This window comes from Gossypium raimondii, chromosome 13 (genome assembly GCF_025698545.1).
Source record: "Gossypium raimondii isolate GPD5lz chromosome 13, ASM2569854v1, whole genome shotgun sequence".
NCBI classification, from domain to species: Eukaryota; Viridiplantae; Streptophyta; class Magnoliopsida; order Malvales; family Malvaceae; genus Gossypium; species Gossypium raimondii.
Genome location: NC_068577.1, coordinates 3,033,888 through 3,058,989, shown reverse-complemented (window position 1 = coordinate 3,058,989; position 25,102 = coordinate 3,033,888). Strand labels below are relative to the sequence as shown.

General features: G+C 33.1%; 4 protein-coding genes across 5 annotated transcripts; 2 read left to right on the top strand and 2 right to left on the bottom strand.

Annotated features, from left to right (window-relative positions):
* Positions 1-419: 419 nt before the first annotated feature.
* LOC105781833 (ras-related protein Rab7) lies at positions 420-3,065 on the bottom strand. The gene is made up of 7 exons (XM_012606350.2): positions 2,867-3,065; positions 2,640-2,666; positions 2,407-2,506; positions 1,590-1,736; positions 1,357-1,437; positions 1,102-1,247; positions 420-707 (listed from the first exon to the last, which is right to left on the bottom strand). Exons 1-7 carry the CDS (start codon positions 2,917-2,919, stop codon positions 638-640), a joined length of 624 nt encoding a protein of 207 aa, XP_012461804.1. The 5' UTR covers positions 2,920-3,065; the 3' UTR covers positions 420-637.
* A 2,819-nt stretch (positions 3,066-5,884) lies between these two features.
* LOC105781829 (proline-rich receptor-like protein kinase PERK4) lies at positions 5,885-9,476 on the top strand. Its single transcript, XM_012606347.2, has 8 exons — positions 5,885-6,530; positions 7,046-7,633; positions 7,736-7,816; positions 7,964-8,034; positions 8,119-8,195; positions 8,300-8,444; positions 8,732-8,893; positions 9,201-9,476. Exons 1-8 carry the CDS (start codon positions 5,885-5,887, stop codon positions 9,474-9,476), a joined length of 2,046 nt encoding a protein of 681 aa, XP_012461801.2.
* A 2,864-nt stretch (positions 9,477-12,340) lies between these two features.
* Positions 12,341-18,230, top strand: LOC105781828 (coatomer subunit gamma). Its single transcript, XM_012606346.2, has 18 exons — positions 12,341-12,529; positions 12,992-13,089; positions 13,181-13,231; positions 13,423-13,536; positions 13,632-13,832; positions 13,929-14,030; positions 14,464-14,571; positions 14,653-14,886; positions 15,172-15,422; positions 15,519-15,690; positions 15,788-15,943; positions 16,045-16,095; positions 16,249-16,389; positions 16,463-16,660; positions 16,765-16,896; positions 16,979-17,152; positions 17,359-17,598; positions 17,757-18,230. Exons 1-18 carry the CDS (start codon positions 12,484-12,486, stop codon positions 17,949-17,951), a joined length of 2,664 nt encoding a protein of 887 aa, XP_012461800.1. The 5' UTR covers positions 12,341-12,483; the 3' UTR covers positions 17,952-18,230.
* Positions 18,231-18,401: 171 nt separating this feature from the next.
* On the bottom strand, positions 18,402-21,896 carry LOC105781831 (guanine nucleotide-binding protein subunit beta-2). Of its 2 annotated transcripts, none has more exons than XM_052626808.1 (6): positions 21,465-21,896; positions 21,314-21,408; positions 20,460-20,884; positions 19,633-19,990; positions 18,966-19,079; positions 18,402-18,792 (listed from the first exon to the last, which is right to left on the bottom strand). In XM_052626808.1, the coding sequence occupies exons 1-6, from the start codon at positions 21,604-21,606 to the stop codon at positions 18,757-18,759; spliced, it is 1,170 nt and encodes a 389-aa protein (XP_052482768.1). In that variant the 5' UTR covers positions 21,607-21,896; the 3' UTR covers positions 18,402-18,756. The 2 variants fall into 2 exon arrangements, with proteins under 2 accessions (XP_052482768.1, XP_012461803.1); XM_012606349.2 differs by having other exon boundaries at positions 21,501-21,894.
* Between the last annotated feature and the right edge of the window lie 3,206 nt (positions 21,897-25,102).

The window sequence follows — 25,102 nt, the reverse complement described above, 5'->3', positions numbered from 1 at the left end:
AATAAATATCTAACAAAAGTCTAACCACCACTCCATACAAATCAGATAACATTAATTTTAAACTTCCAATTTTATAATTTCATCCAAAATTTCATTTAGTTTGTACATAAATTATTAATAAATATACATGAACTCTTTTGTGATCGTGAGGTAATCTAATATGAATATATTTAATTTTTCTAAAAAAACCATACATATTAATAAAATTAAATCATTTTCTTATTCGATTATGAATCAAACTACCCCAAAAAAGTGCGCCTCTATTTACTTTGGGTTATGAATTGCGAAACTAATCCTCTTATGGTATACAAATTAAAAGGCGTTGAAATATGTATTTAGCGGCTAATTTTTTTCCTAAACCCTAAAACGCCCAACATAAAATACATATTTCAAGGAAAATGAATCAGCAAGCATAAGAATGTTAAACAAATGAGGAACTTAAAAACATTTCAAAGGCACCCCACGGAACTAAATCCAACCACAGCATTAGCAGACCACTTTGTTTCTCACACAAATGCTAATGTACAGTGTATAGCCCCACTATGATTCCATAAAAATGGTTGAAATCATTCGTGAAACTCGAAACATAACTTATTGAGCAGCCATGAGGGAAAAAATATATAGCATAATATGTATTTCAACATTCACACCCAGTTGACCTTGGTTGGTTGCTGCTGCTTACAACGTCGATGGTGTCAGGCAAGTATCTTCCGGATCGAAGTATCCACCACAACAACATAAGAAAACAAAAATAAGTTAAGAATTACTAATGTGGACCCTCAAAAATCGATATTGCATGCAAATGTTGTTCATTCTCAGGTGCCAAAAGGAAAACTTGCCTCGTAAGTTGAAATGATAAAATGGCTACACAAAAAGATGATTGACTAATGCATGAAATAAACTTAAATTCAGTGCAAATTTAAGATGCATTTGTACTTTCAGTTGCTGTTACTGAAGCTGGTTCATTCGACCATCGTATTGCATTTCTATATGTAGCAACTAATTAGTGTTAAAGTACAGTTTAAGGCTTTTCGTATGAGTCAAAATTAACTGGGAATGAACACTTGCAGGAATATAACTGATTGTGATTTGTTAACTTACATTTCTTCCTCTTCTCCACTCTTTAGGGCATTTTTTGCTATGCATTGAAAAGCTTCTTCCACATTAACTCCCTCCTTGGCAGATGTCTCAAAGTATGGGATATTTCCTTTCAAGGCACACCATGCTCGAACCTTTTTCTCAGACACCTAAAATATCCACAAGAAGCAGATAATTGTATCTTTATACGGAGAAAGTGAGTCCGCGTGTAATGCCACAGCAGAGCAAGAAAGAATAATGAAAAATACATATACATACTACTCTACTGTTTCCACCATCCACATCGATTTTGTTCCCCAAAACAACAAATGGGAAATTCTCTGGATCCGAAGGGCTTGCCTGCAAGAGGTTTCTCATATCATCATTTCTCTACTTAATAAATCCTTGAGAGCTGGTTTGATTGATGGTTTTAAACAGAATTCAGAAATTCAGTATATATATATTGATGGTTTTAAACAGAATTCAGAAATTCAGTATATATATATATATACCTGAATAAGAAACTCTTCTCTCCAATTGTTAAGGTTTTCAAATGATTTCATTGAGTTAACATCGTATACAAGAACACAGCAATCAGCGCCACGGTAGAAAGCAACACCTAGGCTTTGGAATCGTTCCTGGCCGGCAGTATCCCAGATCTGGGAAACAAAATAATGTTGAATAAATTTCAGCAAAATGAAATGTCACCAAAAAAAAAAAGGAAAAGATTTGAGCAAAGCGGATATGCAAAAAACACAAAAAAGCTAAAACAAAACCTGAATCTTTTTTTAATGTACTGCTATAATTTGCTAGACTAAAACTCAATGGTGCTCCATAACGTCTAACAGACTAACACTAATGTGCTAATTTAGAGAACCCTGCTTGATTAAGATAAAATTAATGCACAAAAAAATATAATTCCAAAGTCGATCATCACAAGTTCACTTCTTGTCAACACTATAACCTGAGAAAAAAGAAGCTATCTCTGAGCTTTTCGATGAATAAAGAAAGAGGAGCCACTGGCAACTTCAAATTAGTGAGATCACATAGCAAAGTAAGATGCATTGTTACAGATCATAGATGTAGTTAAGAATCTCGGTTAAGTTCTATTCTATTAAATCTAAGCTCAATACAATGAGCTAGAGATAAAATCAAGCCTCTTCTTCGTCATAATCACTAACCAGCATGTGAAATTAAGATCCCAAAAAGCAAATGCAACAGCCTAATAAGACCATCACAATGTTTAAAAATGCTTGTATTCGAGTACAAGAAAAAAAAAGATACTAAATTTACACTAAATCAAATATAGTGTTCAGTATGAAATCTAACCTGTAAGGTGAAAAGCTTATCCTCAAACTGCAGTTCCTTTGTCAAGAAATCGGCCCCGATCGTTGCCTTATACTGATTGCTAAACTTCTTATTCACATATCTAAAAGCAAATTGTAAAGGCAAGCAAAAAAAAAAAATAATCGTACTGATAATAATTACAATCAACTAATAACTAATTACGACTTCAACATTTTTTAAGAATTATCAAAAACAAAAAAACTACAGCAGGATACTGATTCATCAAAGACGTCTTGCCTACCCTGCAAATCACAGATCAATCACAATCATAAACGTTGAATTGCATGAAAAATAGATAGCGCTTAACGACAAGCGCGAGACCAGTAATTCAAACCGAAAGATCCGTAAGGAAAACCCTAGAAACGAAATTTCCTAAAGAAACAAAACGCGTATCCGTACGTATGAATATACGAGCAGGTTCAAGAAAAAGTAGCTAACTAACCCGCTATCGCCGAGGATGATGACCTTCAAGAGGGTTCTACGGCGAGACGGCATCGTAAGAAACACTAAGGAATCGAGGGATCAATAGATGAAGAGAAGCGAAAAAAGAAAATTCACTGTATCTAGAAAGAGAGAGTGTGTGACTGAGTAGCTCGTGGACTTGTTTGTCTGACACAGAAATTTCGGTAGGAAAATTGAGTGAACTTTCCAGCGTTTTTCTCCTCAAAGTTTCTTCATTTATTTTCGGTTTAAATATGCCAAAGGTCCCGTAGTCTTTTGAAATTTAAAATTTAATCCTATATTTTAATTTTGAGACATCTAATCCTGTATTTTTTTTATTTAAAAATCTTTTCATGCAGTTTAATTTTACCCTTAAAGTTAACAATGTCAAAGTAAAATAATTTTTAGTCCTCAACATTCATATTTTTGTCAATTTGGTCTTTACTTTTAGAAGTACATAAAAATTTTTAAATGTCAAAAGGTAAAGACCAAATTGAAAAAAATTGTAAATTTTGAGGGCTAAAATTATTACCTTTGACACTGTTAACTTTAACCGCAAAATTAGATGAAGAGACCAAGATTTTATATAAAAATATAGGGACTCAATGCCTCAAAATTAAAGTATATGGACTAAATTTTAAATTTCAAAAGAGTACAGGACCTTTAACATATTTAAATCTTTATTTTCAGGTTAATTTCACTGAGCATCCCTAAGGCATCTTTCAGATTTTATACTAGTCTTCATAATGTTTTAGTTAAGTCCTTAAAGTACCTACTTTGTATAGGTAAACTATATTAATAGTCACTAAACTATTAGTAAAACTTTTTAGTCACCCAACTATGAAAAGTTACAAAATGGTCACCCAATTACTCAATTTTGTCTTTTTGGTCACTAGTTGAGCTTTTTAAAATTGGCATAATAACAACTTTTACCCTCAACATTTATAAATTATGTCAATTTAGTCTTGATTCTAAAATATTAACCCTCAACATTTATATGTTGTGTAATTTGTTCCTATTTTTGTAATTTTTCTTTTCTTTGTGACGTTGAGGATTAATTTTAAAAGAATGAGAAAAGATGAAAATTATTATCTTGGATTTTTAGTGTTTTCATTTTCTGTATATTTTCAATCAAATTAAGCTGATAATTTCTTTTTTAGCTTTTTAAGTGAAAGGGTCACAATGAAAAGCAAAATTGCCAAAAGAACCAAATTACACAATGTGTAAATATTGAGGGTTAGATTTTTTTTAGAATCAAGACTAAATTGACACAATGTATAAATGTTAAGGGTTAAAGTTGCTACAATGCAAATTTTAAAAGCTGCCATTGTTAACTCGTTGATAACCAAAAAAGATAATCTTGAATAGTTGAATGATCATTTTGTAACTTTTCATAGTTCAATGACCAAAGAAAATATTAACAATAGAGTGACTACTACTATAATTTACTCATATTGTATCAATCGAGTTTTTCATGAACTAATTGTTAATCTAAGCATTATACATTAATTCGGATTTGAAATAGTGCATATTTGTGGATTGAATTATAAACATGAGTAATAGGAACAATGCAAAGGGAATGAAGAAGGGCCTTGACCCCCAAAATAGTAAAATTATACTTAAGTCCTTTCAAAAATTACGAAATATTAATTTAAGACAATGATAGTATCAGTCTCTCCCAGTGAATAACACCTTCCACTTAGAGTGAACAGTGAAGTGGCCGACCCCAATAATTTCTACGGTTATTCTTTTAGAGTTCGCATTTGAGAAGATAATACATTATTATCATAGTTCCAATGTACCCTTTTCTTTATCCTTAGAAAACAAATATGAAAATTTTCCATTTTAAGCTGCAAGCCCTGGCTTTACTCCTGGTTTTGATCCGGGCCTAGCCCCAAAAATAAAAAATTTCTATTTAGGCTCTTTAAATTTTTTTTAAAATTTAAATTAATAAAGGTAAAATTACATTTTGACGCTTTAAAAATGATAAACTTTTTTATTTAATCCTTTAAAAATTATAAAAATATAGGTTATTCAAATCGTGAAAGTACATTTTTACTATCGTAAAAATTAAAATTTAATTTCAACCTCTAAAAATAATTTCTGCTTTCAGCCCTGGTTTTGATGCCACAATCCATGCATTATGGTTGCATAACTTTTATTTCATGACTAATGGTGGATCTTGGCATTAAAATTTGATGGGAGGAGATTAAATAAAATGTTCAAAAAAATTTAGAGGTTTTAGTGAGAATGTTTACTTGATAAAATTAATTAAAACTTTCAAAAGATATTCTAAAGGATTAATTAGAATTAATAAAAAAATTAATTCGTTAATAAAAATAACATAATTAAATCCAAATCCAAAAAAAAACAAGCAAACACTACATAAAATTAGTAACAGTTTTGGAACATGTCAGATAAAAGTAATTTAGTTAATGAAAGAACTAAGAAACACACATTAACAAAAAAATAAGGAAATTAAGAAGAAATAGAGATTCTCCTCCATAGTAGGAGATGGTTACCAGGAAATACATGGTAATTATCACAGTGTCTGGTGGAGCTATTACCTAGCAATCAAAATCTCGTTCTTTCTGCCCTTTTCCTCTCACAAATCTCCCCCCTTATAGGTACTTTATTTTCCTTCCACTTTCATTTTTTGTTTGACTCAATGTTGTTGCCTTCCATCAAAAGTTTCTTACATATGGCAAAGCTTATGGTATGCGGAATTGTCCGAGACGAAGCTACTTTTTTTTTTTTAGAGTTAGAAAATAAAATATAATCTTTTGGGAAGATTCAAAACATAATAAATATTGTTTTATAATTTATTTTTGAAAGAATTAATCTAATATTAGGTCCTTGATTCTTGTTGTTTTCTTTAGTTTTTTTATCTAATTAATATCATTGTTGGATGTTAATTTGCAGTGGTTTTTTTGACAGGCATCATTGTCTGGAGGAGAGGGAGAAGTGGCATTTTCCGGTTTATTTTTAAGTGTAAAGTTCGTCGGAAATACCCCGTCAAATGGGTTCGGACGCTCCGGAAGGTTCTCCGCCTTCACCGACTACTACTTCATCGCCACCTCAATCATCATCAGATAACTCGTCCCCACCATCTCCGCCACCGCCGTCGCAGTCGGCTTCACCGCCACCAGAATCATCATCCTCGAAGCCGGGAAAATCAGCTCCGCCTCCGAATGAGTCGAAGTCAACTTCTTCTTCACCACCACCACCACCACCACCATCACCATCACCATCACCACCACCACCACCAGAGTCAACTCCATCGCCACCCCCACCATCAACATCGCCACCATCACCATCACCGCCACCGTCACCACCACCCCCATCTAAGAGCAGTAACGCTCCCCCAACTAAATATAGTCCACCACCACCAAAATTGACACCTCCAAGCACACCAACAACTCAATCTCCTCCCTCAAAACATTCCCCTCCACCACCAAAATGGCATTCATCATCAAGTAATTCAGAGAGTGGATCAAAATCCAATACCTCATCGTCTCTGCCTATTATACTAGGCCTTTTAGCTGGTGTTGTTTTATTGCTTATAATCATTACAACCATCATTACTGTAGCTTGCTGCAGAAAGAAAAAGAAGGCAAACCATGATAATCCTATGCAATATTACAATAATTATACACCATCACAAGGTAATTATTTCAACAAACTAGGTATAATCCCTTGTTATATGAGAAACGTCAAATGCTAAGATACCATACTATTTAATTTTCGTAGATTTAGGATGAATTTGGATGGACGATATGTTTACTTGCAGTAAGATTAAATATTATAGTGATAGTAATACTATAACGTAAAACAAAAAGTAAGCTAAATGCACATTACCGCTCATCCAAACCCACCCTTAATCTCTACTTTTGAAACATATATTTTTTATTTTTAAGATTAATTTTTTTGTTAATTCAATCAAATAATTTAGCATGACTTTTTAAATATGCAATGATGTAACATATTTAGTTAGTTATTTTATTGTTGCACAAAACATTTTAAAAAACCTAAAAAAGTATAAAAAAATATATTTTTGAAAAGCAAGTTCAAAGTATTTGAGGAAATTAATGGGAAAATGTAGACTTTGAGATTGAAAAATAGAAAGATAAAAAATATTAAAATTTTTAAAAATGCCATGCATGCCTTTTAATGTGTATAGGTGATGGCGGATATGGAAATGCATCAAGCTTAGCCCAACGAGGGCAAATGAACAATGGGTATGAAGCTAATAATCACATTGCCATTAATTTACCCCCGCCGCCTTACGGCACTAATGCTGGCCATGGAGGAGGTTGGCCTCAAACACCGCCAACACAACGGCAAACACCATCAACGCAAGGGTATGCGTCGTATTCTAGTGAAATGAGCCCCAACATGCAGGGTCAAGTTCTGCCACCACCACCCACGTATGCGTCACCATCGCCTTTAGGGCTGATCAACCAAAGCTCTTTCTCCTACGAAGAGCTAGCTATGGCAACTCATGGGTTCTCTCAAGCTAACTTGCTAGGTCAAGGTGGGTTTGGGTATGTCCACAAAGGAGTTTTGGCCAATGGTAAGGAAGTAGCCGTTAAAAGTCTCAAATCCGGTAGTAGGCAAGGCCAACGTGAGTTCCAAGCTGAAGTCGAGACCATTAGTCGCGTCCATCACCGCCACCTCGTGTCGCTTGTTGGGTATTGCATAGCAGGGGAAAGAAGGATGTTGGTCTATGAATTTTTACCTAATAAAACGCTTGAATTCCACCTTCATGGTAATGCAACAACATAATGCATTATTTTTTTTTGACAACATCATTTATAAGCTAGAGTTCTAATAATGTTCATATTTTATGCCTATCATTGTTTGATTGTAGACAAATGCCCCATGGATTGGCCTACTAGGCTCAAAATTGCATTGGGAGCAGCTAAAGGACTTGCATACTTGCATGAAGATTGTAAGTATAAATTTCGTATATTATTAGTAGACTCTCTAATCAATATTCATTTCACTTTTAGTGTTTATTTAAAACAAAAAAACAAATTTTGAGCTATCAATATTTGATAGTTTATTTATAACATCTAATTAATTTAAGAAAATTCAGGTTATCCTGGCATCATTCATAGAGATATCAAATCAGCTAATATCTTACTTGATTTTACTTTTAAAGCTAAGGTATGCATTATTAGAATAATAACCTTGAAATAAATTTATTAGATTATTTTTGTTTGTTTTGATTTATTTCGAAATAATCTGCAGGTGTCGGATTTTGGGTTGGCTAAACTTACTCAAGATAACAATACTCATGTATCAACTCGTGTCATGGGAACATTTGGGTAAAAAAAAATCAGCACAATTATTTTGAATAAACCACAAGATTTTGGTTAGATTTGATCATTAGCATTAATTTCATGTGTTTCCTTATAATCAACAAATGCAGTTACTTAGCTCCTGAATATGCATCAAGTGGTAAGTTGACAGAAAAATCCGATGTTTTCTCCTTCGGTGTTGTGCTCTTGGAACTCATAACTGGGCGTAGACCTTTAGATTTGAACTCCAATATGGATGATAGTTTAGTGGATTGGGTAAGTAATGTTTTTTTTATATATAATATTTATCTGTGTTTGTTGAGTCAAATAGTAAAGAACTTGATGTTTATTAAACAAAATCTTAAATTTGAGTCTTATAAATGGAGAAAAGAGATCTGGGAGACTTTATCCCCCATTTATGATTTTGATTCCTTTCAATTCTAAATTTAATCTAGAGCTAATGTGACTACTAGAAATATTACACCCTTTCCAAAAGAAAGAAAAAAAAATGTTGGTAGAGTAGATTTTGACAAATAAATTTTCAATTGTATATGCATTAACAGGCTAGACCATTATGTGAGAGAGCAATGGAGAATGGGAATTTTGGTGAATTGGTGGATCGGCGCCTAGAAAACAATTTTGTTCACCATGAGATGGTCAGTATGGTTGCATGTGCTTCTGCTTCTATTAGGCATTCTGCTAGAAGAAGACCCAAAATGCGACAGGTTTCAATCCCTATACTCTCTTTTTTTTCTTTTGTGTATCTACTGATTTTGATTCAAATTTTAAAACTTGTTTCGGGTGACAATTCAAACTTAAATCCATTCAAATTCTAATTGACCCAAATTAAATTGAAACTAACTCGAAATAGCTAGAATTTGTAATGATTTGTCCTAAAAAATTTAAACCTCAAACTCGAAATTAACTCGATTGGAAATATGATCCAAAAATTTTGAAACCCAATTCAAGTTGAGTTCTAAACCAACTCAAACCATCCAACTGAGAAGTTGATTTAATTTATATGTGAAACAGATTGTGCGTGCATTGGAGGATGACGTTCCATTGGATGAAATAAATGGGGTGGTGGCAGCAGGCCAGAGCTCAAGGTTCAGCACGACCAACGACACCAGCGAGTACAATTCAAGTTCATACAGTGCAGACATGAGAAGATTCAGGCAAACGGCGATGACGGACAGCCAAGAACATCCAAGCAATAACTACGGTAACACTAGTGAGTACGGCCATAATTCTTCTTCCTCTAGTAGTAGCTCAAGTGATCATATAACCTCCACCCGAACCCTAACTTAAACCCCGGTCCAACACTAATCAAGTGATTTGACTCCAAATTTAATACAAGTCTAATGTGACTATCGAGTACCGAAATATTTGCGATAATATTTTTCTCTAGCATTTTTCCTTGTTAGATTGTGTATATTTGTATTATATCCTAGTTTTTGAGAAGTTTTCACTTTTTGATCATATCCTTGGAATATTGGGAAGAGTAATGGTGGATTGATGTATACGTGTTTTCTATTTTTTCGATATAATATTAGGGTAGGCATAGAAGTAATCGATGTTTAACAAAAATTTTAACCACGGTTTCATTTAAGGAAGATATGTATATGTATTTCTATTTTGATTGCTTATATATAATCTATTTTTCAACTCTCAAAAGTCATTAAAGTAAATTGGTGTAAATTAGATTTTTTAAATAATAGTTATTTTGTATTTTATATAAATTAATTTAATTATATGCTATTTTATTAATGTTATCAAGTGAAGAAAAGTTGGCGTGGGACTTTTTTTATTTGTCTAATAATGAATTTAACCTTTTAATGTTTACACATTCTATCAATTTGATCCTAAATTTAAAAATTCAAAAAATTAGCCCTCAATATTTATAAAATTTATCAATTTAGTTCTAATTCAAAAAATCAATAGATTTAGCCCTCAACATTTATAAAATTTGTTAATTTAGTTTTGTTTCTAAAAGTTAAAAAAGGAAATATTAAAAAATTGTTTTTGAATAAAAATTTATAAAGTGATTGAAAATTTTAAAAGTATAAACAAAAACCAAAACATATGTATTAAAAATACAAAAACAAGAAAAAATATTTCAAAAAAGAAATGGACATGAAATATATTGATGAATATTAGAGAGAGATAAAGTTGGACATCCCCATGGGGTATGGAATCGTTAAAATTATTTCTCTTGGTTCAGTTTAGCTTGTATTTTCAATTCTTGGACTAAATTTTTTGGGACATCAGTTGTTTAATCGACGTACTTGGACTACCCAAGTTTGGAAATTGATGACATGTTCAAGTCCACAAAAAGCAAGCTCAAAAAAAATTTCAAGATTTTTCATTTCATGAAAGATTTCACATTACATTGTTTTTTCTACTCAAGATTAGGTTTTGTATATTTTAAAATAAGAAAAATTCAAAATAATTATTTTGTAATAATTTAAAATTTGTTATTTTTAGAGGAATTTAATTAAATAATATGATATTAATTTAAAATATGACACTTAGTTGAATTTAAACCAACTTAATTTTTCCATATTCACAAAAGTGAAATTAGTTTAAAATAAGCATGATACAAATGGCGTTTATTGTTTAATGTGTTTTGGAGGTACATTAAGGAATACTAAAAGTTATGATTTTTTAAAACATTTTTCTCTCTTTTTAAAATTTTAGAATTAAAATTAAAATGATAAATTTTGTAAATGTTGAGCGCTAAATTTATTGAATTTTAGAATTCAAACTCAAATGACAAATTTTGTAAACATTAATGGCTAAATTTATTGATTTTTTTAGTTTTAGGATCAAAATTATAGAATGTGTAAATATTAGAGGACACGTTAGTATTTTGTCACTAATCGACCGCAACTAATTAGAGAGTGACTAAAATATTTAATTTCAAAAACTTGAGTGATTAAATAGAAAAAAATTAATAGTTGAGTAACCAAAATAAAACCAAATGTATAAGTGGACGATTATTTTTATAGTTTACCTTTTAATTTTTTTTATAAAATAGAATATCAAACTTACACATCTATATACACATTTAAACAAACACATAGGCACAACTACAAATCGATCCCATAACCTTGGGGATATGGTGAACACCTTTGACCAATCCGTAGGTTGTACTTGTGCGGTTGTTTGAATGGGTGTGTGCGCGGATGTTTGAGTTTGAGATTCTATTGTATCAAAAAAAAAAAAGGTAAACTACAAAAAAAAAAATCACCAACTATACCTTTGCTTCTATTTTGATCCTTCAACTATTAATTTTTTTGATAAAATTTTAAGTAGTATCTGATCTGATCTCTTTAAACAAGAGTCATTTTAAATATTGAAATTGAGAAGGTTAATTACACAAATGTTTTCAAACTATGTTTTATATTTTAAATTAGTTCCAAATTTTAAAACAATCTATTCGAGTTCTCAAACTATCAAGAGTTAATTAAAATTCTCTATTGACTTAGTGGTCAACTTAAGCTTTAAATGTCAGCTCAAATATATCGTAGAATGTATATTAAAATACGTGAATTAAATTTTAAGTTTATATGTACTTTCACATAAACAACTTAAAATCTTATATATGCATGTTTAAAATTTGATCACATATTTTAAATATGACTTGCTTATGTTCAAAATGGCATCTAATGCCTAAGCTTAGACATCCTTTGGATAGGCGGTGACTATGGTGCGGTAGAATCTTTTACCTCATAGCTGCAACAATTAATATTATTACTATTGTTGTTTTTGATCTTATCGAAGCTAAACATACCGCCCATTCAAAGTCAAAAGACTTTAACATTTAGAATTTTAAGATCAATTGTTAATGTTTGGGGATTTTTTTGTTGAAATTAATCGGAAAAATCATACCTTCAACTTCAGGTTTGGCTTCCGTCTATGACTTTTTGGTCCATTTATATCTAATATAACCATTGAAGATGGGTACTACATGAGTTTTACAAATTTGAATTATTGATAATCATTATATTAGTAATTAATAGATGAAAAAATAATGGAGTGGATCTTATTACTTTCCTCCACGTGGCCCTTTTTTATTGCTCGGAAAAGTAATCAAAGGTGATTGCAAATATTACCGGATCCACCGGATCTCCACTCTTTTTTTTATTCTTTTCTGATTCTCCCGTCTTCAAAATCCAATGCGTTAAGAGAGCACAGAAGAGAGCAAGCGAGTTAGACGACGAAGAGATTATAAACTCACTGGATTGCATATATAAAATCGGAAAATTTTAAATAAATCGCCTTAGATCTCTTAGATTCAAAGTTTCAGTTGGCGATGGCACAACCTTTGGTGAAGAAGGACGACGATCGCGATGATGAAGGTAAAATTTCTCATTTCCTTCGATTCCTTCAGTCCTTCTTTTGTTCCTCACTCTTGTTCATTGTTTTATTTGGATTTAATTGTTCATTTCGTGTTATGTTAATCGTGAATCTTAGGTTTGAGCTTCTAGATCTGTGCGGTTTTGATTAATATGGATTGATTTGTTAAGGCATTTCATGATTTGTAGATCTAAAATTTGAAGGACTACGATTTAGGTTTAGTGGAATTTCTTTTAATTCTAGTTGATCTGATATGTACTCTTGCTTCGCTAGATTTTCTGTTCCTGAAAGGGCAATGTAGCTTGCTAGTTTCAAACTTTCGATGGATGTGTTTAATTTTAGTTGATTTATGTGGAGATGAACATCTCGAGACTATATGTATATAATAGTATTGAGTTTTTTTAGCTTTGTAGGTGATCGGAAAAGGTTTTTAATTGTTAATTTTGTAATTTTTTTTAAAACAGCGGACTACTCTCCATTTTTGGGGATTGAGAAGGGTGCAGTCCTTCAAGAAGCTAGGGTTTTCAATGACCCTCAGCTTGATCCTCGAAGATGCTCTCAGGTTTCTACCTTTTAAGCAATCTTGATATTCTAATTTATGTATTTTCTTTTTACATTTTATATGAATGTTTGTTTGTAAATTCTTTATGTAGGTTATCACAAAACTTCTTTATCTACTGAACCAAGGAGAAACATTCACTAAGGTCAGTATTTCTTTTTACTTGTGCCTGAAAAGATAAGATTCTTTATTATTTTCTTTTTCAGTTGTTAAATTACAATTGGCCTCTGTTGCTTGGATTTCTCCTGCAGTTAGTATGTACACTGAAGGACTTAAACTCTGTTGTGATGAAAATTTCCCTTGTTCACTAACTATTTGCTGGTGTTATATGGATAGGTGGAAGCTACAGAAGTCTTCTTTGCTGTGACAAAGCTTTTCCAATCGAAGGATATAGGCTTGAGGAGAATGGTCTATGTGATGATAAAGGAGCTATCTCCATCAGCAGATGAGGTTATATGTCTTGAATCTTTTAACATCCATGCTTTCTATTTTATTGTTTGTTTGTTTGTGGATACTAATTATTTCTTAATTCTTTTTTGCCATAGGTTATTATTGTCACTAGCTCGCTAATGAAGGACATGACTAGCAAGACTGATATGTATCGAGCAAATGCTATTCGTGTTCTTTGTCGGATAACAGATGGAACTCTTCTAACCCAGATAGAGAGATACTTGAAACAAGCAATTGTTGACAAAAATCCAGTTGTTGCAAGTGCAGCTTTAGTCAGTGGTATCCATTTACTGCAGGTAATGCTTTTTTTTAGGTTTGTTTTATTATATATTATTCTCAAATTAATATCAAAAGTCTGATAATTTATTAACATATTATAAATATTTTGGCAGACAAACCCTGAGATTGTGAAAAGATGGAGTAACGAGGTTCAAGAAGCTGTTCAATCAAGAGCAGCCCTTGTGCAGTTTCATGCTTTGGCATTGCTTCACCAGGTAAGTTACTTTCCTTGCTCAGAAAGTTTTGGGGTTTTATTTGGTAGTTGAAGTAGGTTACTCAATTCAAGCCTAACCTGTTATCGATTTCAGCCTTTTGTCTATAATTTCTTGTAAATAGTTTTTGGCACCGCTTTTCAAGCTTTTTCATTTCTTCCAACTAATTTTCATAGCTTATGTGTTATGGTTACTGATTTTAACACATTTGCTTGCTTGATTTATTGTTCTGGTTAGAACAGTACTTATATATGTATCTGCAGTGAGTGCTTGCTAAACTCATGCAGTATGAATCAATTGTACTTTTGCATGCTTGCATATCTGTGTATAATACTGTATACGAATGGTAGGATTTGGGTTGATGATCATTGAATTGATATTTTCAGTTTACAATTGAGTGACAACTATGATGAAGTATGTGACTTTGTATTTGCAGATACGGCAAAATGATCGGCTAGCTGTAAATAAGCTGGTTAGTAGTTTAACTAAGGGAAGTGTTCGCTCTCCATTAGCCCAATGCCTATTGATACGTTATACTAGTCAGGTACACACCATCTCTAATATCTTTTCCCTTCTGCCAACCTTTTTATTCATAAACATTGTGAAGTAATTGGAGAATCTGCAGGTTATTCGTGAGTCAGCCAATAACAATCAAGCAGGGGATCGTCCTTTTTACGATTTTCTTGAGGGCTGCCTGCGCCATAAGGCTGAGATGGTGATTTTTGAGGCTGCTAGAGCAATCACCGAGCTCAATGGTGTGACAAGCCGAGAATTAACACCAGCAATTACAGTTCTTCAGCTCTTTTTAAGCTCTTCTAAGCCAGTGCTGAGATTTGCTGCAGTTCGGACTTTGAACAAGGTTGATATATTTTCAATTTCTATATCATGCTATTAAATCCATATGTGTTGCTGCTGGTTCGAGGAAAATGAAAGTCTGGAACTTTAGTCAGAGGGCCTAGGGCAGTTTCTTCTGCAATTTTCTGAAGTTCAAACATGCTTATGGAGCTTGCTTAAAGTTCTTTTTACCATATTGTTTACCAAACATATAATTACTTTTCAATCATAATTGATTGTTGTTTCTTTCTAATTCAGATGCATGTACTATCCTGTTCATGCAGATATCTGACTGTGACATTCTTTTCAGGTTGCAATGACTCATCCCATGGCTGTTACTAACTGCAACATTGACATGGAGAGTTTAATATCTGACCAAAATAGAAGCATTGCCACACTTGCAATCACTACCCTTCTTAAGACTGGAAATGAGTCTAGTGTGGATCGCCTGATGAAGCAAATAACGAATTTTATGTCTGATATTGCTGATGAATTCAAAATTGTTGTTGTGGAAGCCATAAGATCTCTATGCTTAAAGTTTCCATTGAAGCACAGATCTTTGTAAGGGATACTTGGATTTGCATTATTCATAAGTTGGCTTCAGCAAATGCATCTTTTCTAGTGCCTTAAAGCAATTTTTATTCATTTTATCTTCAGGATGAATTTCTTAAGCAATATTCTGAGGGAAGAAGGTGGATTTGAGTACAAAAAGGCAATTGTAGATTCAATTGTGATTCTAATCAGAGATATCCCGGAAGCAAAGGAGAGTGGATTGCTTCATTTATGTGAATTCATTGAAGATTGTGAATTCACTTATCTTTCGGCACAGGTAGCATTTTCATCTTTTCTTTTGTGCCCTTTATTCTTTTATCCTCTTTTGTCCCATCTTTGACTTCATTTAAATTTGTCTCAACATTGTATTATAGATACTTCATTTTCTGGGGATTGAAGGCCCAAAAACCTCAGATCCAAGCAAATATATACGGTACATTTACAACCGTGTCCATCTTGAGAATGCAACTGTCCGGGCTGGTGCAGTGAGCACCTTAGCAAAATTCGGTGCTATGGTTGATACACTGAAGGTATGAAATCTTAATTATTCTTTCATTTTTTCTGAAGTATTCTCAACCTTCTACACATTGCTCACCTGTTTAAGCTGAAAAATCTTGGCAATCTTTTGCAGCCCCGTGTATTTGTTCTCTTAAGACGCTGTCTATTTGACAATGATGACGAGGTCAGCCTATCATGAATTGTCATGTTTACACTAATGTATTATATACTTAAGTATGCATTGTTGTCTGTTCATTTGTTATTTGTGTTTATTGCGCTTAATCCCAAGCTTTGGGAACTTGAATGATGATGAGGATTTTTAAATCTCTTGTTGTAGGTTCGTGACAGGGCAACCCTCTATCTTAATACACTTGGTGGTGATGGTGCAGTTGTTGAAACTGGTGAAGATGTAAAGGAGTTTCTTTTTGGTTCACTAGATATCCCTTTGGTTAACTTGGAGAACAGTTTGAAGAATTATGTAAGTTTCTAAATTTCTGTTGCACTCTTTCTGCTCTTTAGATCATTATCTCATGTATTTAATTTGGCTACAGGAACCATCAGAAGAGGCTTTTGACATCAACTCTGTGCCAAAAGAAGTCAAGACTCAGCCACTTGCTGAGAAGAAAGCTCCAGGTAAAAAGCCAACTGGTCTTGGTGCGCCTCCTGCTGGCCCTCCATCAACTGTTGATGCTTATGAGAAGCTGCTTTCATCAATTCCCGAATTTGCAAACTTTGGCAAGCTTTTCAAGGTACCTCCATTGACTTTGCCTTATGTGTTCCATGCATATAATAATGTAGATGTTATTCAAATTTTGAACTTGCTAATGCCTTGGTTCCAATTTGTATTGGCCAGTCCTCTGCACCTGTGGAGCTGACAGAAGCAGAAACGGAATATGCAGTTAATGTTGTCAAACATATTTTTGATGGTCATGTTGTGTTTCAGTATAACTGCACCAATACCATTCCAGAGCAATTATTGGAGAACGTAATGATCAAATTACACAAAGCATCTCAGAATTACTTAAAATCTTTGAGGTATCTCAACAACTTAATCTGCATTTTACCAGGTCACTGTTATTGTGGATGCTTCAGAGGCTGAGGAGTTTGCTGAAGTAGCTTCAAAGCCTTTAAGATCACTCCCATATGATTCACCTGGACAGACCTTTGTTGCATTTGAGAAGCCAGAGGGGGTCCCAGCTATTGGAAAGTTTTCAAATATGCTGAGGTTCATTGTAAAAGAGGTATGGCTTCTCCTCCTTTTGCACTGGCAGAATCTTAGGCGTTTCATAATACTCCATTACTAGAACATGCAACTACTTGTTTTAACATGAATTGAGTGATTTTTAACTTACATTAATATTCTATTGGCAGTGTGTTTTTGATTTCCGTTAACCAACAGTATGTATTTTATTGTTCGACCATCTCGTGCTTGCATTGGTTTTGCTAGGTTGATCCAAGTACTGGTGAGGCAGAGGATGATGGAGTAGAGGATGAGTACCAATTAGAGGAGCTTGAAGTTGTTGCAGCTGATTATATGTTGAAGGTGGGTGTCTCTAATTTCAGGAATGCATGGGAAACCATGGATGCAGATTGCGAGCGTGTCGATGAATATGGCCTTGGCCCTAGGGAAAGCCTGGCTGAAGCTGTTAATGCAGTCATCAATCTTCTAGGCATGCAACCTTGTGAGGTAAGTTTATATTGTTTTCTCCTTTGTTTTGCTTTATGTTGTTGCTATGGATATGCATTTTACCCTTAATTGCCGTGCATCAAACTTAAAAACACCATCCTTGTGTTTCACTGCAATTCCATTGAACTGAATGGATCTTTTCTGTGGTGGGTATCCAGGGCACAGAGGTTGTCCCTAACAATTCAAGATCACACACTTGTCTTCTATCTGGAGTATACATCGGCAATGTCAAGGTGCTTGTGCGGCTGCAGTTCGGACTTGACGGTCCAAAAGATGTGGCAATGAAACTCGCTGTTAGATCAGAGGATGAAGCTGTTAGTGATGCCATTCATGAGATCGTAGCTAGTGGCTAGGTTTGTGTCATTCGGCTGTTTTTTGCCTCTAATCTGGCTTCTATATATAATTTTTTTGTGATTTTATATGATATTGGAAGTAGATGACCGCAGAAACCTGGTAAGCCTGTAGAAAGAAACTTCAATGGCCGTTACTGCCTTTTTTCTTTTGATTTCTTCATACAAAATTCTTATGTGGGATTATTGCTCCATCAAGCTTTGTTCAAGAGCTACATTGTGTCATCCTGAAAAGAACGTTTCATAATTTTGCATGTTGTAAAATCACCAATTCAGCATTAATATTCTGAATGAGCCCCTATTTTTTTTTCCTTCTTTTTTGCTACATATTGCAAACAAGTAGGGATTGACGATAACAGGATTTAAACCCTATATTTCCCACCAAGGGATACCGAAGTAAAAAATTTACTGGGAGGGGCTTTGAGGTTTTATAACGATATGACAGCTTAGAACTTGTGAAAGGGAAACCAAAGTGACAATTAAGTTGGCAGCAATCATAGCTTACAGTTACGAACTACTGAGGAACCTTCCTTTTTAGCAGTCGGGCAAAATTCAAAAGAAACTTCTCCAGCAGACACTAAGTTCTCATATTGAATGCTACATTTTTTTTAATCTTTCTTATTAAAACTGATCTAATCGGCTTTCCACATTAAAGTTACAAGCAACATTACAAGATTAGGGTTTCCCCAAACAGCAGACATGATCGAAATACGAACGAATCTCTTCCAGGTAGGATTAATGCAGGAAGGACAGCCTAAGATGGAGAAGAATGGGAATATCGAAATGGATTCCTGTCTAAGTACTCGAATCAAATAACCTTCCTGTGCCCCCCAAATGCCCAAATCTGCCATGCCAACAATGATATATCATTTATCACATTCAGTAGAATTTCTGAATTTCCCTAACGAAAAACACATACAAGAACAGGGAAAACAAATAGGCAGGATTACTACTGTTCATTTCTATTAGTTGCAAATGCATTTTGAATTTTGAAAATAATGACAACATTAGACTAACCTTGAGGTTTGTATCCCAACTTCCTGTACATAAGGAGCTACCATCGGCTGACAAACCCAAACAACTAATCCGGTTCTCATGTGAATTCTTGACGGATCCTAAGTTCAACACAACCTGCAAAACACTAAGTAATTAGAACCACTGCCTACCATACGCCAAAGTACAATCAGCTTTAATTCGTTTCAGCTCATGCTTAATGAAACCAGTCAACAGAATGGGAGAACATAAAATGATTGCAGGTGCAGGGCTCCTGAGCTCAAAAAGTTAATGCTAAGACTAAAATGACAGACTCAGGCAATGAAAGGCCTTCATAAATTAACGTCTATAACTCACTACGTTTCATGCTTCATGTGACGCATTTCCACACATACCATACTTGAGTAGAAACAAAGGAGGGGATCTCATTAAAAGCATTTAAGAAAGGAAAACCCTAAACCCTAAGCTCAATAAATTAACGTCTAAAACTCACTACTTTCATGTTAACATTTCATGTGATGCATTTCCACGCACTATGTCTATAACCCTAAACCCTAAAAGTATTTAAGAAGCAATTAAAGTCAAGAAAGGAAGACCGTTATCAGCCTATGCTGGTATAATTTAACCCAGGGATGGAAAGGTGAAGAAAAGGGGACAAAAGGAGGGGGAGGTTGATAATTTAGTTGCGCACCCTTGCCAATAATGTGTCCCATACATAGCAATCTCCATTTGAGTATCCAGCAAAAAGGAGTCTTCCGGATATGGAGAATGCAATTGAGGTCACAAGTGGAACCTCCTTATCGCCGTGTTGCTGATAGTATACTTGCAACTGGTGGCCATTTCTGATATCAAATAACCTGCAAGTTCCATCATCTGATCCAGTTCCAAACCTATTGCCATCTGGAAAGAACTTCAAAGTGTTAACATCACCCTCATGACCCTGGAACGTACGCATTGCTCGACTCGCAACACGAGTATCCCATAGTCGGGCAGTTCCATCACACGAACCAGAAACAAACACTCTTGAGTTTGTTCCATTTATTGAGACACTGAAAGAATGAAAAAAGGTAACATTGTTAAATAAAAATTTCATTATCTTTCATAAGAAGTTTCTATAGCATTACACTTCTTGTGAACATGAACATCAGTGATCATAGACATAGGGTCCATCATATGCCTAATAAAAGCAGAACAATTTAATCAGAGATAAATATCATATACAAAACTGAGGTTAAGGCTTCCTCAAGGTTACAACCCAGCAGTTATCGGAAACTTTTCCAATGCAAATTCATTGCCGTGCCAGTTCATGACAATACCAGAGCACCGCATTGTGAATCAGTAACTCAGTACTTTCCTTACGATCGATTCACAAAGGCCACAATATTTTCTCAAACTTCTAGATGAACATTTTGCATGATATTGTAAAGATACCAGAGACAGTGTCATTGGACACAGTTATTATTAAAAAAAGGCTAATGCAATATATAAGTTTACCAAAAAACGGAACAACTAAAATACCTCAGTACATCAGCAGTATGCCCAGATTGGAACTCTCCCCCGAAAACAGTAGTTCTGAGACCTGTTGTAATATCCCATAGCACACATGTCTGATCACCGGAACTTGTAATAATGTGAATGTCTTCATCCGGGACATACTGACAACAGGAAACATAGCCCTTGTGCCCGTTAAGGGTTACTGATACTGGAAGGTTTCCATCCCTGTCGGTTGCTGAATTCAAGTTGAAAATAGAACACATACCATCAAGACCACCGCAGGCAACAGATTGACCCGTTGGGGAAAAAGCACACGTCATAACCCATGCACAAGGCAGCTTTATGGCATGAGTTTTCTGGCTCGTTTGAGCATTCCACACGATTAAGCGTCCATCCTGAGAGGCACTGACAATTCGATCTCGTTCCGGTGTCCAATCTAATGAGTATACCTACATTTTTCTTGGAAAATCAAAGTGAAATATAGCAAATCATAGATAGTTAATAGACAAGTGATACAATTTACTCAAGTTTTAAGTTGATTTTGTGCATCATTCTGTAAAACCAAAGGGGTTATATTTGTCCAAATGATCAAAATGCTGATTTGCTTTAACCTAGAAGTTTTTTCTTCCCATTTCAGCAAATAATAATGGAAAAGGGAATTTTGCATTAGAGGATCCCACTTCCCAAACCACCATTTTTCTACCTACAAATCAGTTAGCTACATAGCAAGAAGCAACTTAAAAATTGAAATCCGTTCGTCTCCAAGTTATGCATTAAATAAATTTGCAAGAAAGAATTATTTAGCAAACGGAGAAGAAGAACAAAAACACAATTTCTAAAGCAATTCAAGTTTTTTTTTTTTTTTTTTAAATATGTACCTTGCCGGTGTGACCTTGCAAGGTCCTACAGCAAACCAGATCGGTTGGGCCAAAAGTAACTTGACTCCTCCCTAGCGATCTTGCATATCCGGCCACTACCCAAAATCCCAAACAGATCTCAGAGCCACATTCTCAAATTTCCAAATAAAACAGTAATAAAGCAAAGAAAAAGAATGTAATTTGTGACCGTCAGCGTCGAGCAACTGCTGGCGTCTCTGCTTCAATCGCTCTCTAAGATCGTTCACTGCCTCAATCGCCGCGGCGTGCCTCTCTTTCAGCTCCGCAACGGACATTTTTGTTACCTTTTTTGTTTTCACTCAAAAGAAAAGAAGCATTTTATAATCAGCTTTGACCGTTGTTTGCAGTGTGGGTGGTTATGAAATTAAGGCTTCTCTATCAACTCTATACGCCTCTATCGATGGATTCTTAAATCAAAATGAGCATAAACCCAAAAAACAGCAAGGATTTATAAGTGTATATATATGGGAGTGAGATTTGAGAATGAGAAGTTTGTGGTTTAGTTTGAGTTTAACTGACGCCGCCGGCCCCATTCTGCTTCCAACTTCCACGTGATTCATTCTCCTTTTGCTGCTTCCCCCAGTAAAGACCGGTGGCTTAATTCATCAAATTCTCAGTTTAATAACTAAATGTAAAAATTTTAAAAATTAAAATTATTAAAAAAATGTTTATTCTTTTTATAGATTTTGAACTGTTTTTTTTAATCAGTCTAATCTCTTTATTTGACCAATATATTAGTCGAGTATCGATTTAATTGGTCTGACCGATTCATCCAATTCAATTCTAATAATATTGTTCTTCCTAAGATTTTTATTATTATTTTTATTATAATTATTTTTTTATAATTAAGAGTGGTGAGTTTAGATCAATTCGATTATGGTTTTGAATTATTTAAATCAATCGTGATTTTGTTTGGTTGTTGATTTTATACTAATTTTGGATTTTAAAATTTTGAACTTATTTTTAAAAATAAGTTTGGTTGTATAACTCTTGGATATTATTTAATAAATTTTCTAAAAAATTATTTTCAAGTAAATAAAATAATTAATAACTCTTGTATTATTTTTTTAAAAAAGTTATTATTATTAATTAAATATAAAATATTTAAATCATTGTGCATGTCCCATAAAAAAGTTTGATACAAATTAAAACTTTAATGTTTATTAAAAGTAGAATTTTATATCATATATATTATATCTATAAATATTGATTTGAGAAAATATAGTTGTCATCCCCATCGATTAATAAAACACGTTCTCTTTTACTCTCCAATTTTTCTCTTATTCTTTCAAAAAGCAATAACCATTTAACAATCAACAAGTTTTTATTGTACAATCTCAAAATTTTATAAAATTCATATTGAGATTATTATTTTTTATGCCATGATTAACTTGTTTTATTTCTATGGTGTTAAGGATGTTGAAAGATTTAGGGTGGGTTTGGAGGTGCGGTGCAGTGCTGTGCGGTGCGTTTAGCTTATTTTTTGTCTCACGCTACAATATCGCTACAGTATCTAATCTCACCGCCACCGCTGTTTTTACACTAACCGCAAGTAAACGTACCGCCCATCCAAACTCACCCTTAATCTTAAAATGTATGTTGATTCTTATTCTTGATCTTTGATTTATCGTTATACAAACATAGGTAAAATTTAGATTTGATAAAGAGCTTTTAAATTTCAACCATTTTTTTGAATTGTAATATACCTACTACCAATTTTTATAGGATATTCCTTTGCTTAATCTAGTGATTTTCATGAGACATTTAATTTATTTGATATTTGAATTATAATTAGCTTTGGTATGAAAAATTATTGGCCAGTATCTCTTGTATGTCTTGTTGATAATGTAACAATAAATATTAAGTAGAAAGTATTTATCTTAATTGACATTGAAACAAACCAATATTAATGTAATATTTGGTAGTACAAGATTAGTTGAAAGCTCCGTATATTAAAAATTGAATTGACTATGATAATCTCTGTCATATTCTCAGGTTGAGAACAAAACATTTGATCATGTAGTATCCACTTAAATTGTAGAATAATTTAAAACAACGATAGGGTCATAAAAACGATAATTTTATTTAAAGCTAAATGCACCTAGAGCTGCAATATCTCGCTCATGATTAGATGCACTTGAAGTTGCAAGATTTTAACATGCTATTTTGGAATCCCAAATTGCCACCAAAAGATTACCTTGGGATTCCGAAAATTGCTATGAATAAAGATAATTAGGTGTTAAATTTATTAAAATATTGTTCATTTTATATTGTTAGAGTTGTGTGACCTGAATCCTTATTAAAATAAAATATCGTGACAAAACTAAGTGATCTGTGTAGGGCTTAAGGCGAGGGCCGAAGTAGAATCTGTATAAAACTATATTTCTTCTATTTTACATTGATTAAAAATAAAGTTTTTCAACATTTAAATAGATGCAGCCGAAACTCCTCTTGTATCATTCGATTTCCATCATTAGTGAATTTGCTTCTCTTCTGCCCATGATTTTTTTCTAAAAAGATTTTCACGTAAAATCTGTGTGGTTTATTTTTATTTCTTATTACTTTGCGATTGTTTTACATTGACATTATCGACTTTCAATTTTAGCAACTACTATTTTTGTAAATAATTATAAATACATTATTTAAGTAAGTAATTTGCTCTTCTATTAATGCTTCTTCCATTAGAGGTAAAACATGAGAAGGTTTGTACTATTAAAATTTTATTTTAAAAACCAAGGTTGGACAGTAAAGAGTATGATTTCTTTAAAGTATAGTCTTGAATTTGAATTTTATTGATAAAAAAACAATATTAAAAAGTTTGATCTTCTATTTAAAAATTCAATTTTATTTAACTTTAAATTTAATTAAGATTTAATATAATTATCCAACATCCAAATAACTTGAAAAATAATTATATTAAAATAAAGACAGACTGAAAAGGTACGTATAATATGTCCCACGCCCATTGTTTAACTATTTATTTTCAAAATGGCAGTTTCAGCTTTCATAATCTGCCTCTTTTTTTTTTTTTATCAGGTATCCCCACCATGGTGGTTGCAATAAATTTTTCATTGCTCTTCTAACAGAAAGTCATGGATAGTACTACAATAAGAGGGGCGTTCTTTTTATAGTCTACCCATAATTATTAGATGTGGAAAATTTTCTTTTATGCATAGAAGTCGTCAATTTAGCTTAATTATGAATAGCATCACCCGTCTAGGTTCAAAAATTTATCTAAAAAGTAGAAGGATTTTGCTCAAAAAGTAGACTTTGACAAAAAAAATAAATTTCATTTTCTAAACGGGGTTTGAGCTCAATTAATCTTTTTCGACTCGAGCCTAGTTCAGTCTAAATTTATCTAATCTTCTTCACTATTGTTTTGCTATATTTTACTATTATATTACTTTTATTTTGTTATTATTGTTTAAGTATTTGTATAATTCCTGTTTTACATCTATTTTAGTGTTAATTAAAGATAAATACTTTTTTAATATATTTTCAACTTACTGGATATATTTAATGTATTATATTTTTAAATTTATTTTTATATAAAAGATAATATAAAATTTTGCATTGACGTGATCAAGTCTAGGCTGTGCATATAGGTACCACGAAAATGACAGCTTCATAGAACTAAAACTGTATAGCTGGAATGAAGATATTTCTCCTTTATTATCAGATGCATAGAGGCTTGTAAAAAATATCATAGAGATAATCAAAACCTATTCTCCACCCAAATAACCCATTTCCCTATTTAAAAAATAAAAAATT

Excerpts from the sequence above, each read along its gene's own strand:
- LOC105781833 (XM_012606350.2), bottom strand. The coding sequence starts at position 2,919 with ATGCCGTCTCGCCGTAGAACCCTCTTGAAGGTCATCATCCTCGGCGAT. Across the intron at positions 1,737-2,406 it reads ATAAGCTTTTCACCTTACAG|ATCTGGGATACTGCCGGCCA; the intron begins GTTAGATTTCAT and ends TTTGTTTCCCAG. Across the intron at positions 1,248-1,356 it reads ATGGTGGAAACAGTAGAGTA|GTGTCTGAGAAAAAGGTTCG; the intron begins GTATGTATATGT and ends TGGATATTTTAG.
- LOC105781829 (XM_012606347.2), top strand. The coding sequence starts at position 5,885 with ATGGGTTCGGACGCTCCGGAAGGTTCTCCGCCTTCACCGACTACTACT. Across the intron at positions 8,196-8,299 it reads CGTGTCATGGGAACATTTGG|TTACTTAGCTCCTGAATATG; the intron begins GTAAAAAAAAAT and ends CAACAAATGCAG. Across the intron at positions 8,894-9,200 it reads GAAGACCCAAAATGCGACAG|ATTGTGCGTGCATTGGAGGA; the intron begins GTTTCAATCCCT and ends TATGTGAAACAG.
- LOC105781828 (XM_012606346.2), top strand. The coding sequence starts at position 12,484 with ATGGCACAACCTTTGGTGAAGAAGGACGACGATCGCGATGATGAAG. Across the intron at positions 12,530-12,991 it reads CGACGATCGCGATGATGAAG|CGGACTACTCTCCATTTTTG; the intron begins GTAAAATTTCTC and ends TTTTTAAAACAG. Across the intron at positions 16,096-16,248 it reads TATTTGACAATGATGACGAG|GTTCGTGACAGGGCAACCCT; the intron begins GTCAGCCTATCA and ends CTCTTGTTGTAG.
- LOC105781831 (XM_052626808.1), bottom strand. The coding sequence starts at position 21,606 with ATGTCCGTTGCGGAGCTGAAAGAGAGGCACGCCGCGGCGATTGAGGCA. Across the intron at positions 19,080-19,632 it reads GGGACACATTATTGGCAAGG|GTTGTGTTGAACTTAGGATC; the intron begins GTGCGCAACTAA and ends AGTGTTTTGCAG. Across the intron at positions 18,793-18,965 it reads GTTGGGATACAAACCTCAAG|ATTTGGGCATTTGGGGGGCA; the intron begins GTTAGTCTAATG and ends TTGGCATGGCAG.